This window comes from Camelus bactrianus, chromosome 26 (assembly GCF_048773025.1).
Source record: "Camelus bactrianus isolate YW-2024 breed Bactrian camel chromosome 26, ASM4877302v1, whole genome shotgun sequence".
In the NCBI taxonomy this organism is placed as follows: Eukaryota; Metazoa; Chordata; class Mammalia; order Artiodactyla; family Camelidae; genus Camelus; species Camelus bactrianus.
The window spans coordinates 23,332,833-23,348,361 of NC_133564.1; the positions used below are offsets into that span (position 1 = coordinate 23,332,833).

The 15,529-nt window shown below is 43.0% G+C and overlaps 2 protein-coding genes across 6 annotated transcripts in view; one reads left to right on the forward strand and one right to left on the reverse strand.

Annotated features, from left to right (window-relative positions):
• The first annotated feature begins 240 nt into the window (after positions 1-240).
• On the forward strand, positions 241-1,927 carry CLDN23 (claudin 23). The gene has a single exon (XM_010953236.3). It carries the CDS (start codon positions 245-247, stop codon positions 1,124-1,126), a length of 882 nt encoding a protein of 293 aa, XP_010951538.2. The 5' UTR covers positions 241-244; the 3' UTR covers positions 1,127-1,927.
• A 5,458-nt stretch (positions 1,928-7,385) lies between these two features.
• The window catches only part of LOC105067725 (low-density lipoprotein receptor-related protein 2), a 36,562-nt gene continuing 28,418 nt past the window's right edge, over positions 7,386-15,529 (reverse strand). For 2 of the 5 annotated variants that reach the window (XM_074353421.1, XM_074353425.1), the window contains 6 exons: positions 14,585-15,134; positions 14,046-14,171; positions 12,978-13,088; positions 11,362-11,598; positions 9,007-9,478; positions 7,386-7,992 (listed from right to left, as the gene is read on the reverse strand). In XM_074353421.1, the coding sequence (XP_074209522.1) occupies positions 7,845-7,992; positions 9,007-9,478; positions 11,362-11,598; positions 12,978-13,088; positions 14,046-14,171; positions 14,585-15,134 (1,644 nt within the window). In that variant the 3' untranslated portion in view covers positions 7,386-7,844. Of the gene's footprint in view, positions 7,993-9,006; positions 9,479-11,361; positions 11,599-12,977; positions 13,089-14,045; positions 14,172-14,584; positions 15,135-15,529 lie in introns of those variants that run through there. The other 3 variants (XM_074353422.1, XM_074353423.1, XM_074353424.1) reach the window with 3 other exon arrangements.

A 15,529-nucleotide genomic window follows, 5' to 3' on the forward strand; every position in this document is an offset into this window, starting at 1 on the left:
TAGGGACGAGCGGCGGAGCGCGGACGGCCCCGGGCCGGAGACAAAGAGTGGCCGGAGGAGAACTGGGCTCAGAACTCCGTGCTCAGGACCCCGGGAGCGGCGGCGGCGGCGCGCGTACGGACTTCGGGGGACCGGAGCCTGAGGCGCTCTCTGGGAGACCAGAGCCTGAAGCGCTCTCCCGGGGCGCGAAGGCTGAGAGTGCAAGGCGGCGGAGGCGGAGGAGGCGGCAGGTGCGCCGTCCAGGATGCGGACGCCGGTGGTGATGACGCTGGGCATGGTGCTCGCGCCCTGCGGGCTGCTGCTCACCTTGACAAGCACGCTGACGCCCGGCTGGCGGCTGGTGAAGGGCTTTCTCGACCAGCCGGTGGACGTTGTGTTGTACCAGGGCCTGTGGGACATGTGCCGCGAGCAGAGCAGCCGCGAGCGCCAGTGCGGCCAGCCGGACGACTTGGGCTACTTCACGGCAGAGCCCGTGCGGGTGGCGCGGGGACTCATGATCACGTCGCTGGCCATCACGGCCGTGGGGCTGCTGCTGGCGACGCTCGGCGTGCGCTGTTGGCAGGACGAGCCCCACTTCGCACTGGCCGGCCTTTCTGGCGTCCTGCTCTTCGCCGCAGGCTTCTTGAGCCTCATCCCAGTCTCCTGGTACAACCACTTCTTGGCGGATCGCGCCGTCCTGCCCGTCCAGGCCAGCCCGGTCACCGTGCAGGTCGGCTACAGCCTGGTGCTGGGCTACCTGGGCAGCTGCCTACTGCTGCTGGGCGGCTTCTCGCTGGCGCTCAGCTTCGCGCCCTGGTGCGCAGAGTGCTGCCACAGCTGCCGCAAGGAGACCCCGGACAACCTGCGCCGCAGCAGCATCAGCACCGTGTACGTGGACTGGCCCGAGCCGGCGCTCACGCCAGCCATCAAGTACTACAGCGACGGCCAGCACCGGCCGCGCCCCGCCCAGATCGGCGCCTCCAGCCAGCGCAAGGTCGGCTTTCCGATGCCTCGGCCGCCGCCCAAGGCGTACACCAACCCGGTGGATGTGCTGGACGGAGAGAAGGCTCCTGACTCCCACCACGGCGGGTCCTCCCTTAGCACCAGACCCTGCGGCAGCGCGCTGCCCTGCGACTCTGACCTGTAAGCGGCGCCCCCAGCCTGCAATGGTCAGGCCCTGTCTGGATGAAGGACTTAACACCAGGGTCCAACCTTGAACCTGACTGTTACCTTCCCACTGGAAAAACCTGGCTCGGAGTCGGACCCCCGGACACATTCCAGTAACTGATTTGGAGGGCGATCTTACTTTCCTGTGGCCAAAGTCGACTCCTTGAGACGGGATGATTAGTTCAGGTTGGGTTTGGTTTTCTTTTTATAGAGTTTAGTGTTCCTCCCCAGAGGGATCAGGGTCCCCTTATGGAGCAGCAGGCTTTTCATATGTTAGGCTGAAAGATATAAAAAAGGAGACTTTACATTATGTTGACCCGAAACAATAACAACAGGGTGTCAAAATCAGCAAATAGAGGCTCAAGATTGATTTAACACCTTGAAACAACAACATTCTGAAATGCCAATGAATCCTGCATCAATACGATTATTTTTTTTCCCCACTGTATAATTCATTTTCATGCAAACTCAAGAGGCCAGTATATTTCTGGCTATATTTCAATGAGGCTCTTAGAATAAATGTAGAGCCATGAAAATACCAGCAGCTTTAGTGGCTTTTATGGAACGAAATAACCTGATTAACTTGTATTTACATTTCTTCATGTATAAATAGGATTTACCTTTTTTTATCACTTCTTTTTGGTTTAAAAGTTGAGGTCACTCCAGAGTTTCTCTTCTAGAAGCCAGAAGGAGAATGAAGGGACTAACGCTATATTGTTCTATTTCTCTGCTACCTCACCCTGGACCTAAAGTACTGTATATTAAATATTTGGTACAATCACTTTAGGCTAACGTCCATCTGTATCTATCTCTTATTTATAAATAATATTTGAAAGCAAGAGTTTCATTATACTCACAAAAGCTTTTTTGTATCTGGTACAACCTTTGGGAGTTTAAGCATTCATTACTAACAATTTCCTAGGTGCCTACGCACTGTTTCTGAAGTCTAGCACTCAGATCTTTGCACCTCTTAGCATAAGATTACTAAAAGTAGCCAGTGGGCCCCACTTCAATCCCTGATTGCTTTATTTTGAGGTTCATGCTGTTTTCTATGCAAAGCCAAGTCTATTGTTGAAAAAACTAGAAGCACCAGTTTCTACATGAGGTGAGACTAGAAACCTTTTCCTCTTGTAACAGTGCTGCCTGAAATCACAGGTGGGCAGCTGTGTATTCCATGAATGAGACTAAATCTCCAACAGGGCCGGCTCCAATTCCAAGTGGTTGGTTTAAAGGCGCCTTGAACGGAGTGAATCTCATCTTTAAAACCTGCTGTTAGTAGCCAATTCTGGGGTTGGAACATTCCGTTCAGTAAGCACTGATAACAGAGCTATAGTAGAACTAACTAAACAGCACATACTGCTTGTTAGCAGTGGAAGGGTTAATACAGTTTCACTTCCTTTGTTTCTTTTTGCAACCAAACTTTAATGTGCTGGCATATCGCTTGAAGATCTTTTTCAAATGCAAATTCTGATTCAGTAGGTCTGGAGTGAGTCGTGGAACTGATTTCCTAACTGGCTCCCAGGAGATGCCAGTGCTGATGGTTCACAGACCCTCTTTGGAGCTGCATGGCTTTCACTGGGACGGTGCCTCACTCACATGTCCATCCCACTGGCAGCACACAATCAGACTCTTGAGAGCTACCACCTCAATGAGTTAGGGGAACTTGATCTAGGGAACAGAGCCAGAATGGAGAAAAGGACCCTGCTTTCTTCAGCTGAGACCTCAAAAGGCAGGAATTGGGCACCTGAGAAGTCAGGATGTAGCAGACAACGTAAAGATACTCGGTTTCTGGCAAATACTGAAATTTCTGAAACTTGCCTACATCGTAATTCCAAATATTTCTAAGTGAGCCTTGGTAAAAACAATCAAAACTGGTACTTTGTGTGTTTCTACTTCTCTCTGCCCTCTTATTCTCCACTGGCTTCAATCCAAAACACCTCCTCTTTGGTGATTAAGATTTGTTGCCAAGAGCTAGAACTCTGTTTTTGCCCTATCAACAGAAATAAAACCAAACTCCCTTTAAGAAATACAAACTTCCTTTTGCTATAAAAATATTCAAGATGGCTTGGAAAGAGACTCCTATGTCTGCCAGGATCTGGTCTGGGCCTGAGGGTCGTTCTGTGCTCCAGCAGCACAAACTGACAATGGGCTTGAGACTCAAGATGCTGGAGGAGGCTGGAGCCTTAGGCGTTGCTGTTGTGGGCAAGCACTTGTCCTGAGCCTGATACCCACTGGCCAAACAACTATGCCGCAGTGAGACAGCACTGAGTGAAGTAGCACTGCCTCCTGGCCTCAGACCCTTCACACCTCTGATATGACATTACAACTCATTTTTTTGTAATCCTAATGACATCCAGAGGATGTGTCTGCATTTAATGGGTGATGTCTTTTCAAGATTACTCAAGTTCTGCCTGGAGAACTGAGGAGTCTGTGAAAGTAGAGTAGGCTCTGCATTAACACAGCACCTGTGCTACCTGTTTGCTAGTCAGCTCTGATCCAGGTGTGCACACTTACTAAGGAGGGGCAAGGTTTTAGCTCACAGGCTGTTGTTCCTTGCAGAGGCTCTGGGAGGTGCTGTTGAAGATGCTTCAGCAACCACCTTCCTCTACCTGGCCCTTATCCTTGGTCCAGTAAGTTTGGAGGAGGGGGCACCTGTCATTCTGTCAGCACATTTCTGGATGCCTTGGAAAGCAAATCCACTCCAGGCTTTGCCTTTGTGGAACTTTCATACTCTAGCGTGAGAAACATGTACAAGGCAAATGAAGAAGAATAAACCAAGGTCAAGGGCTGGAGAAAATAGGGTGATAGTTTAAGAAAGGTGGTCAGGAAGGAGGTGAGAACAGAAAGAAAAGATTGGGCATCAGAGAGAACAGCAAACTCCAAGTTCCTGCTAAAGGAATATTAGTGAAAACTAGCTGGCAGAGCGGTATTGGGACTGGCTTGTTTTGCTTCTCCTTCACTCTAGAATGGGGTGGTAAGAAGCTGGTGGTACCATTGAGTGAGTCCGAGGAAATTTTCTGGTCTACACTGTATTGGGCGAATAGCTTTTTTAGGAGGGAATACAGTCTGGAACAGATTCCATCTGTTGTGGAGAAATATTTTCAGAATCAAATAGAAACAACCTGATATATGAATAGATGGTGAAGGATATTCTGTTCTGCCAATGGATAGGTACTTCCACAATGCAGTAGGCAAAGAAAGATATTTCATCCTCAGAGCCTCATCACATCCCCAGAGTGCTGGGAAAGGTTAGTAATCAGGATCTCTCTCCCCTACACTAACCCTACATCTTCACTCTGAGCTTCCTAAAATGAAGGGCTGTAATTAATCTCGAAAACTCTCAGGCTCTTCCTTATGTATTATCTACTCTTAGGTTAAATTCTGTTCATGATTTAGCCAAGGCTATGTTTTCACCCTCTTGACTTTAACTACTTTCACCATCAGTTTAGAGGTGTCATATTTGAACACATCATTTAAATGTTCATATGTGTAGTTTTCTTGGTGTATTTTCTCATTTTACCTCTAAATTGAAGTTAGGGGCACAGACGGTTTCTATTTATTTTGGCAGTCCTAGAATGGATACTAACATTTCTTCAGAGCCTGTTAGCAATTTTAATAAATTAAAGGTGCCTCTAAAAGCCATTTCTGTACCCAAGTGCTTCCTTACTTGACACACAACTTATCATGCACCTAGGAAGTAATTTGTGGCCCGAGGCCACTGGCTCGAAACCCAGGAGGGGGCGTTTGTCACTGGATGGCAAACATGTTTGGTACTATTGGACCAGAGTGTGGTAGAGTTGTACTTAAGTCATAGTCATCCTCTCCACCTGCCCCCACTGGGGAATCAAGCCTTCTGGTCAGTACTGCGTCCCCCTACACCCCAAGCTTTGTCCGTATTTTCCCTTCTTTGGGCAACTTAAACCATGTTTTCCTGTGTTCAGTGCTGCTTCATTAAGATTTGCTGGAAGAGGTCATTTTATTGTGTGTAGTGAGGAGAGCAGAATGTGCGCAGAGGTTGTTGGGAGATGGGGTGAGAATTTCACACAAATTTTTATCTGAAGTATTAATTGAGTTCCTTATTTTCCCCACTTCCCACAGGGAGAAAGAGCTCATCTGTAATGTCTTGGGAATAGAGGAGGCATGAGTTATGCTCGACTGGTCTTTGTAAGCCAGTCATAATCCAATTCACAAAATTGCTCCCGTGACCAGTTCTCCACCAGTGTTGATGTGCCTCCACTAATGTAGAGATGATCACTAGAAGGCTCTTACACTTCATAACATGCTTGTTGCTCCAAAGAGATAAGGTTATGAAATTGACATATAACAACCAATTTAGGGGATAGGATAGTTAGGAATTAAGTATTCTTTCATGAAATTAAGACTTTATGGTGAAAAGGGCATTCAGATGTGTCTTGTGAATTCTTGAATACAGAAAGTCCAACAGAATGTGTTAAACTAGATTCAGGTGGGATGTTTGTAAGATAGGCAGACATTCATAAAAGATCAAAGATAGGAAAAGATACAAATACCAGTGGGTAGGGTTGGAGGAGTGTATTTGTGACAGATTTGGTTACAGCCAGCTCCCTTTTCCCCAGGAAGAGCAAATAGCAGGTGTTTCTGGGGCCCAAACAGGAAATGGGCCTGCAATGCAGAAGGGAGGGCCAAGAGTACCACTCCAGCACAGAGCCGGCCGAAGCAGGCCGAGCTAGCCAGGACACAAGCTCTGGAAGCCTGGTAGAGGTATAAGGTCTAAGGAGCCAGGGCGGAGGCTTAAGCACATCCAGAGAAAGTGGTGATTCTGTTGTACATCATCCATGCAGACTTTTCATCAGGATGCTTTTGTGTCCTTGTTATGTACTTTTGCACAGATAGAGGCAGAGTCTTGCCAAGGGCAAACTTGGCAATGAGGATGGCTCTTGGGAGAGGTGGCAAGAGAAATGTGAGATTCACCCTGTGGAGGACAGGGGTCTAGGGTACTGTGGTGCTGAGATGGGTTCTCTCAAATACAGCAGAGCCCCAGAGGCAATCTCATGATGCTGCACGTGCCTGCCAGCCTCAGGAAGTTGAGCCCCCAGCACATATTCTTCAGGTCAAGCTGATCTGTACTTGGGAATTTTTATAGTTGACTACATAGCACAGTTTACTTTATGCACTACACCCACAGGATTAAGCCCAGGATTCCTCTTTATGCTTGGCATCCTGTACAAATTCTTTCTGCAGGAAACTGAACATGAATAGTCTAGAAAAGATCCAAGCAAGAAGTCTTCCAAGTTGTGTTTATTATAACTTGGACTCATGTTCATCAGTCTCAGGTACTATGGTAAGCAGGCATTTTTGTGTTTTCATTCAGTATCCAATTGGCCTGATACAGGTTCTGTTAATCTTACTCAGTTTCATGATTAAGTGATTTGCCCACGGTTGGTGCTGTTGAGCTTAAGACCATACTCCTGCTTTGCTGCCTGTGTCCCATCACAGATTCCATGCCCTTGATTCCTTATGTGGTGTGAATAAAGTAGTGATCCAAGAAGACATGCAGAGATATTAGCAGTCGAAGGAATTGGGGACCTAAGTTGCATTTGCATGTTTCCCCAGCCAGTGTGAGCTGGTTGAGGTGAATTCTGGTCCACACCTATAATTCTGCCCACCAGTATCCACCCACTTTACTTGAAAGAAGTCTTAGACAAATCATTTGTCTGAGTTTCTACACCTGTAAAATTGATTTCCCTGTGCTTAGTTTTAGAATCAAGATGAGATCCTGAGAAACATATGGTTTTTATAAATTGTCAGCAGAAGTGAGTACTAAACTTTGCAGCCAAATGTATCTGAGAGAGGGAGATTAGGAAACTAACACTTGAATATCTTCTGCACCGCAAAAGCTTGACCTTTATCCCCAAAAGCAAAGATTCAGGAGAGGTCATTCCCTTTTGTAAAATGGGGAAACAGGTTCAGAGAGATTAAGTAGCTCCAAGTTAACGTCAGAGCCTGGATTCTGGATTCAAATCCAGAACTTCTAACTAGTACTGAGCCAGGCATACTGGGAACAGAAAGCTTCTGTGGATAACCCAGAACCTAAATTACATGGAGATTGTACTGAAATCTGACCCTGCCTATGAATATTCAGTTTTTCAACACCCACTAACAAAACCAGATGACTTCCTCCAATTTAAAAAGCAGTTCTTTTAAATATGAAGTTACCATTTACCACAAACTGTTACAGAAGTTAAAACAGTACACAGTGAAATATAGAAACAATTTTTATTAAGATGTTTCAGCTCCTTTTTTTATCAGGTTAGTCAGTTTGTAAAGAGGTTAACAATTCCTGTAGGAAAAGAGACTTGAAATTAGACAATATGCATTGCATTAAAACAAAGCAAAAACACAGAAATGGTTGAGCTATGCAGAAGTTCACAGAGATCCAGGGTTGGGGGGAGCATAAGTTTTAGCGGTAATTCTAACTAATTACATCTTAATCCATTCCACAATAGGATTGGGCCCCTTTTGGAAGACCACCAAAAGCTGAATTTCTTAATTATTATTTCAGGTATGTTACACTTTGGTTTAAACAACTAAAGATTGAACAGAGTTGGAAAACAAAAAAAGTTACTGAGCACTCATTTGATCTACATAGTAGCATCATTTGCCAGTAACAATGTTCACTCTGCTAGGATTTTCCAGAAGGGGTATTCTGTAACTATACCTCACCCCCTCTTTTTCTCAGTGACACTTCCGAGGCATACCTGTTCATCATAAGCTTCATTGACAAAAATCTCACTGTTCATCAGATTCTCCTCTTCTTGATTATTTTCTTTATGGCGAGTCAAATTTCTTGATGATGCTCTACTGTTTCTAGAAATCAGAGAAAGTCAAAAGAGTTGTTCCTTAAGGTAGAAGCTGGGATTGGGACATGGTTAGACATGTCCAACTTATCTCCTAGCAAAGGTTATTGTTATGAGGGCTGTGCTCCGTTTTAATTGTCTCTTTAGCAAAGTGACTGAAGAATTAATAATACTCAAGTCAGTTATGATTCATTACTGGGCATTCACTTAACTTTCCAAAGATACATCTTCTCAATTGAGGGGAAACTAGGTAATTGGAATCAGTGAGAACTGAATCCAAAAACAGGTTAAGTAGCAACTGGACACAGGTAATTTAAGAAAGCAGCTTAATGTAGAAGACAGACCTGACTGACAATCAGAAGCCCAAGGGAAGCACCTCAGTTCATCTGAATATTAACCAGTTAGCTATTAACCTGTGTTACTTTAGGTAAAGACAAATCATTCCTTCTGGCTTTTTCTTCATCTGTAAAGTGAAGGCTGGACAGAGGAGATATAACTTATAAAGCTTTTTTTGGTCATCTCTGCAATGTCCCTTCCCAATATGTTTATCTAATCAGTTTCTTCCATTCCTATATCTTGCTACTCTAAAGCTTCATTTTATTTAATTAAGCTCATTCTTACTCTAAATCATCATTTTGTTATTCTTGTTTGTTTTGTTAATTCAATGACTCTCTTGCTCTTAGACAAAACTTACTGCTTTTACGTTAAATCTTTCATGAGCTTGTTTATTTCACCTCCTGTTATGGGCTGAGTTTTGTCCTCCCAGAATTCATTTGTCCTCCAGCCTCGTGTACATGCCTCGTACCCCTTACAATATTGTTTGCCGCAGATCTCACTCAAAGAGATAGTCACAATTATGATTTTCCCAGTAACACATAAGGCTGCTTCATAGCCCAAGTCTTTCCTCAGAAGACAAGTTTCTAGAGTGGATTCATACTTCCAGCCGCATTAATCTTGTTTTTATTTATTTAATAAGCCTTCTTTGGAATAAAATTCTCCCATGAGGACATTAGTAGCTACTCACCGTTTTAATTCATGGTCTCTTCTGAAATATACAAATGCTCCCAGAACCACGAGAATAACCAGTAGGGCTATGGTTAAGCTGAGGGCCATGTAGCCAGGGGTGGGTCTGCGTGCTGCTTCTTCACAGAACTCTCCACCATATTCCATCAGACAGCTGCATTTCCTCAGTTCTCCTTCCATAGTACAGGCTCCCCTCCCATTACAGAAATCGCTGCTACAGGGCAGATGTTTTGCCTTCTGTGAGTCCTTGAGCTGAACAGACTCTCCTCCTCCCTTGGTTTCTGGAGTCTTGCTCTCTTGAGTAGGAATGAGAGGTATTAGTGTTTTCCTAGCAGGATGATTCATCCCTTCTGGACCTGGAGATCTAGCTCTGGTGAACTTGGTACCCTGGACAGGCTGGGCAGCTTTTGGTGTCAGTCCTTCTCCAGCCCCTGACATTTTAGGTGTCAAATGAGTTTTATCTGGATAGGTACCTACAAAAACAGTAGGTATGAGTGTGGGCATACACACAAGTTTGTCACTGTCAATTAAGAACTATTTCAGAAGAACAAGAATTCTAGCAGACCTAAGCAGATAAGTTTGAATTTTTGAAATCAGAATCACAACCATTACTTTTGGCCAAACAAAAAGCTATTAAAAGCTTATAAAAAGCTGAATATCTTAAGGCACTTAAAATATTTCATTCTGGGACCAGTGCAGTCTGTCATACCAATCTATTTTTAAATTATCTTATGCAGAATTTTAGCCAAGGTAGATTTGTCCAGTTATAAAAATGTTTTACTCTGTAAGAATGAGTGTGGTAGATCTAAGTAGTAAATATCTAAACTAAAAAAGTTTTTAAGATATAAATTTATCTGTAAGTATTTCAGATTTTTTGAGTCCACGTAAACTGCAGGTTTAGTGAGATCTACAAGTTGCAAATAGTGAACCAGATTTGGTGGCAGTGGTGGGAGGGGCCCTTATAAGGCAGGGATTAGGCAACAGGGTTCTAACCAAAGAGAAATCCAAGAATTAAGTTTGTGTTTAAGGCATTTCACCATACTCTCCATCATTGTTGGCAAAAGTGTTATTCCTCACATGGAAGACCAAACTACAAGGGGTGAAGACAGCAGTATTAGCAATAAAACTGCCTCTTGCCTCTGCCCTAAGCTGGCATCACAGGAGTATTTTCACTCCTGGGCGTTTAGGGCTCTTGATGGTAGGGTACATCCAAGGGAAGCCAGTCTAGTTGTATATAGCCAGAACCATTTCCCCCAAAAAAGTTTTATGTAAAAGTCAGGGTGAAATCATAATTAAGGAGCAGAACCAACTCTTGGGCCCAGGTCATCAGGAATGGGAGAGCAAGTGAAGGGATGTTAGGTTCCTGGTTTCATTTTAAAACCAGGTGGTGAAGGTGACAAATTTCTCATTCATTTGCCCCCATCCTTGAGTCACTGCCAACACAGGACTTTCAACAAAACCACCCTCATTTGCTAAATGAAGGAATCAAATGAGGGAATCTGGGAATCAAAATCCTTTATCTTTCCTGTTTAAGGTGTTTTTAGGGGTAGTAACTGGTCTTCCAGCTAGTCGGGTTTTAGGAGGATGAGAATTTAAGTTGAGAAGTCAGTGAGAACTCTTTACTGTAAGACTCCTTTCCCAGGTCTCTTCCTTTATTTGTTATGACCAGTTTCAGTACCAAGCCCACGGTCTCTTCGATTCTACAGCACAGGGACTTGGATACCAGTGGAGCTATAGCTATAGAATAAGAGGCTGGTGGTTGCATCAGAATTAGATATTATGATCACTCAACTGACTGGCCATGACAACACCTTCCCATGAAGACACTATGTGGCACAATATTTCTATAACAACCATCTAAAACTAACATTTATGTACTAATATGACAGTACTGTAGACTAATATAACAGCTTTACACACAATCTCTTGGATTCATTAACAACTCTATGAGATAGAAAGTGCTATTTTCACGTTAAAAACAGGGAATCAAGACAAGTCAAATAGTTTGCCCAACCTCTTACCCTAGGTGATGCTCACAGTTGTGATCAGTTTCCATGGACTAAATCATACCTAGGTTAGATGAGTGCTCTTTCACACAACACACAAACTGGCGAGCCCTGTGGAGCACACTATCATATTGCCTTACCCTAGAGTCAAATTAGCTTTTTACAAAGAGTCCACGTAATCTATATCCAATTGCCCATTGTTAGAAGTTTCATATTGTTCAGTTTAATAATACAGTAATAAAGAGGTAACAATTTAAAGGATAAGACCTTGAGAAATACTGTGGAATTAGATATTACTAAATAAATCATTCATGGTGACCAGTATTGGGTCCTGGGTAGGAGTTACTCACAGTCCATTTCATCAGATCCATCCAGACAGTCAGCTTGACCATCACAAACTTGCTCCACGGAAATGCATTTCTGACCATCCTTACAGGATTGTGATGACGCAGAGCATTGGACAGCTTCAACACATTTATGTCTGTCAGCCAAGTAGTACCCACTGGGACATTTACAAGTCTGTCCTTCAGGGTTTGGTAAACAGATATGGCTGCATCCTCCATTGTCTTTTGAACAACTGTTACTACCTGTGGATCCCCACCCCCCAAAAAAATTTGATTTAGATTGTGTCAGAAGGGTCTTCTGTAAATTTTCTGCAAGTAGACTATCAGAGTTACAGGACCCAGGTGTTCTGCCCAAAGTAGCTTTTCAATTTAATTTCTTTTAGTCAACTAAGTACCAAATGATTGGTTATTCTTCTTCATGGATAAAGATGGCTTTAGAAGGCTAGGAGTTCAGATAACGAACCAGCTTAAGAAAAACTAAGGTGAACTCTGGCTCATCCAAAATCTACTGTAAGTTCTCTCTTACTTTCTACCAAGTAGCCAATATCAGAACTAGGGGTGGGCTTAGAAATAAAGCTCTCTTTAGATGAGAAGATGGAGGCTGTGGTCTCTCTCACCCCTCTAAGAGTCATAGATATAAAGAACAGATTGGTGGGTGCCAGGGGTGAGGGTTGGAGAGTGGGGGACAAGAGTCTGATTAAGTCAGCCATTTATGTCTTCCCATAGTTCTCCAAGGTTTATATCTCAAGCTTTTACTTCTGGTGAGGTTTTACCTCTTGACATATTCTAGGAATTGTGGAATAGGCTGCATATATAATGAAGATAAAAAGTACTTCAGAGGTGACAGGGACCCCCTTCTGGTTCTCAGAAGTCAGTGACAGATCAGCATCACTTGGATGACAATTTATCACACTGAAGAATTCTTAAAAGTTTCTCCCAACAAAACCAAGACTTCAGGAGTTTAAGCCAGACTAGTACCAGTTTATAAAGCTTAGCCTTCAAAAGCAAACCAATGGAGCAGCATTCCCTTAAGACAAGTACATTCATCATATATGGTAGTGGTAGGTATGGTTAGCTATTCGAGCTCACACTGTTGGTGTTAATCTCAACTAGGGACAAATTTCATCTATTACTAAGCCCATCATCACCCTCTCCAAATGCTCAATTAGGCACTCCATTTGTGTCTATAATAAAGTTGGAGAAACACATTTGAGCACCCTCAATTTGATATTTCAAAGATAAGTTAACACCGTAGGTAGATACAAGTGACAGTGAGTAGGATGAAAACCAGTTTCACTTTAGAACTAAAAGGGAATTTTGATTATGTCACAGTTGAAATTCAGCCTACAGTAAAAGAACTTAAAATAGAGCCCAAGCCCCAGCCCAATATTCTTACCACTATTGTGTCTCCTAGATAAGAAATAGGACTAGTTATACACCAGAATCAGATTGTATAACTGCATAAAGATATGAGAGTAATACAGATATACAGGAATTTTCCAGAGAAACATCTTAATGGGAAACACAAAGATATTCCAAGGAGATATTGCAGGATGGAGCAATCCCTTCAGGGGAAATTCAATAGACTTCAGTGTTGTTATCATCTTTGTAAGCTTGCTTACCCTGTTGACCAAGTTTGCTATAAACTTTTAAATCCATAATCTTCTGGTCTACTTGGAACCACCGATTTTCTGAAAGTTCTGTGTTGCTGTACCAAACTTTATTGATTTGGGCTGAAACAAAAGCCAGTGAACAATCATTAACAAAACTGAAATTCTATCTTACAACAACTTTCTAGGCAAAAAACATTGCTCAGCAGAAAAACTGTCATTCATGTGTCAAAACTCCAGTTGAATGACAAGGTTTTTACAGAAAAGACATGTTTTTCTACATCTTGTTTCTTGGAAGAAACTTCAAGATAAATAAAAAAGTTATATGCCTTTGTTGAAGATAAAATCTGGTGGAAATTATGTACAGCACATTCATATGTGTCCAGATATAAAGGCAGAAAATGAGGATATGAGACACTTAAATGCAGCTCATGCAATTGATGGGTCATGATTTTAAACACTGTTCTAGAACAACATTTCTGAAAATGGCTCATCTGCACCAAGAGTCACCAGGTGATCTTAAAATAAATGTCAAAGGTATCACCACACACCTAATAATTTAGCATCTTTGGGGTAGGATCTGACAACTTATTTTTGCAGTTCTGATGAGGGCAGCCCAACTGGTCAATCAATAGACCAGCATTTGGAAATATAAAGAGAAAGATTTGTTTTAGACAGAACTTTCCAGTTTTAACTAGTCAGAAGCAATGTACTAGAACACTGGGGTTTAGATAATTTCTTTGAATATTAGAAATACCCAGGAAGGATAGAATGCTCTAGAATTCACCTAGTACTCTATGTGTATATTTGGTCAACTGAGACGGTACTGCCTTCATGATACAGCTAAGGTGTTACAGCTACTAACTGACAAAGAAGTCATAGCACCTCATTCCAATTCCTGGCCCAGTTCTGTCTGTACCATTCCGTGGTGTCCTCCAAAGCCAAGAGCTTCATATGAGAGCCAGAAATCTCAGGCAGAATAGGATTAAGCATATTCACATTAAGCATATTCACATATAAACAATAACCAAATGAGTAAAAGCTCCCCAAATCACAGTCAGATTTAGAAATAAGACCTACCATCATCAACTGTTGTCCAGAACATCATGCCTTGGCCATACGTAAAGAGTTTAAGGCCCTGAATTCCTCTGCGGTCTACTCTGTATCTAGAGCCATCTGGTTGAATACTTTCTATGAGTCCTCTCCCTAGAAGGAGAGGTTCAGTTAATCTCACTTAGCCCAAACAGCTGTACTCCGTCCTGCAGCTCATTATGTCCTGTCCTGCCTCCCCTCCAGGAGGACATTGCCGTGCATTCTTTGAAGGCCAGTTTTTATTCATTCCACTCTAACAGTAATACACAAAGATTTGCTCATGCACATATGTTAAGTTCTTGATTTTATTCCTTCATCAAGAGGCAACTGCATGACTCTCTGGGCTACTATATGCTACTCAGGATGGGGAATGATTGCATTTGTTTGGAAGGTTGTGCAGAAAATGTAAACTCAGACCTACAAGTTATTTAAAGTTCTAGCTGAAGACCAGAAAGCAGAACATCACTATTTCACTCTGGCCAAGGTCCCTCAGACTCACATTCAGAGTGTAAAAGCTAACTGCTTACCAGGATCAGCCCAGTACACTCGGGTCCCTGCATCTGAAAAGGTCAAGCCCACGGGGACCTGGGATTTTTGCCATAGCACCTTCCTCCTGCTGCCATCCATGGAGGCACATTCAATGCTGGAGCCACGCCGACCGTCATCCTGGGAACCCAGGTCTACAAAGCACAAGGTTGCGGTCGGTGGGTGGAGCACGACAGAGGCTGGGCGGTAAAGACTGTCGCTGAACAAGACCATGGAGTACTGGCCCTTGGAGGAAGCTACGTTGATGTGAGGATTCTCACTGTCAATCCAGTATATGTTTCCACTCAAGCAGTCCACAGCAAGGTCAATCACTGTCCCCTCCACAGATATGATTTTCCTCCAAGAGAGCTTTCCAGATTCTTTCAGCCTCCATAGCCAGATATCACCCTTATTCCACTCTGAAAGGTAAAGCATCTTCTCCTGCACAAGGTAGTCCATTGATGCAAGCTGGCTCACACTGGTAAAGGGAAGAATCCTATGTTCTGGGAAAGTTGCTTGTTCTCGGAAAGCTTCTAGATTTCTCAGATAAATCTATGGGAAAAAGTTAGGTGGATGACACCAGTTGAATCTAGTCTAATCCTTCATCTTGATTTTGCATTCATGTTAGGATACCTAAGTTCACATTTTCACATCTTCTATCTTCTAAAAGCAGATAGTATTTCTCTCCCTTCCTGGAGCTCCAAGCACTTAAAATTCCTTGATTCCACTCTTCTATGAAAGGCTCTCCCCTTAATTTTTTAAATTTATTTTTATTGAGATAAGATTGACATATAACATTGTGTAAGTTTAAGATGTAAAAGGTATGGATTTGATACATTTATATATTAAAGGCCCTCCTCTTTAAATGAGTTCACTATTCAGATCTTACTTAAATTGAAGTCAATTTTCCAACCCCAAAATTTGTTTCATCGTCTTAAAATACCAAA

Coding starts and splice junctions, on each gene's coding strand:
- CLDN23 (XM_010953236.3), top strand. CDS start 245: ATGCGGACGCCGGTGGTGATGACGCTGGGCATGGTGCTCGCGCCCTGC.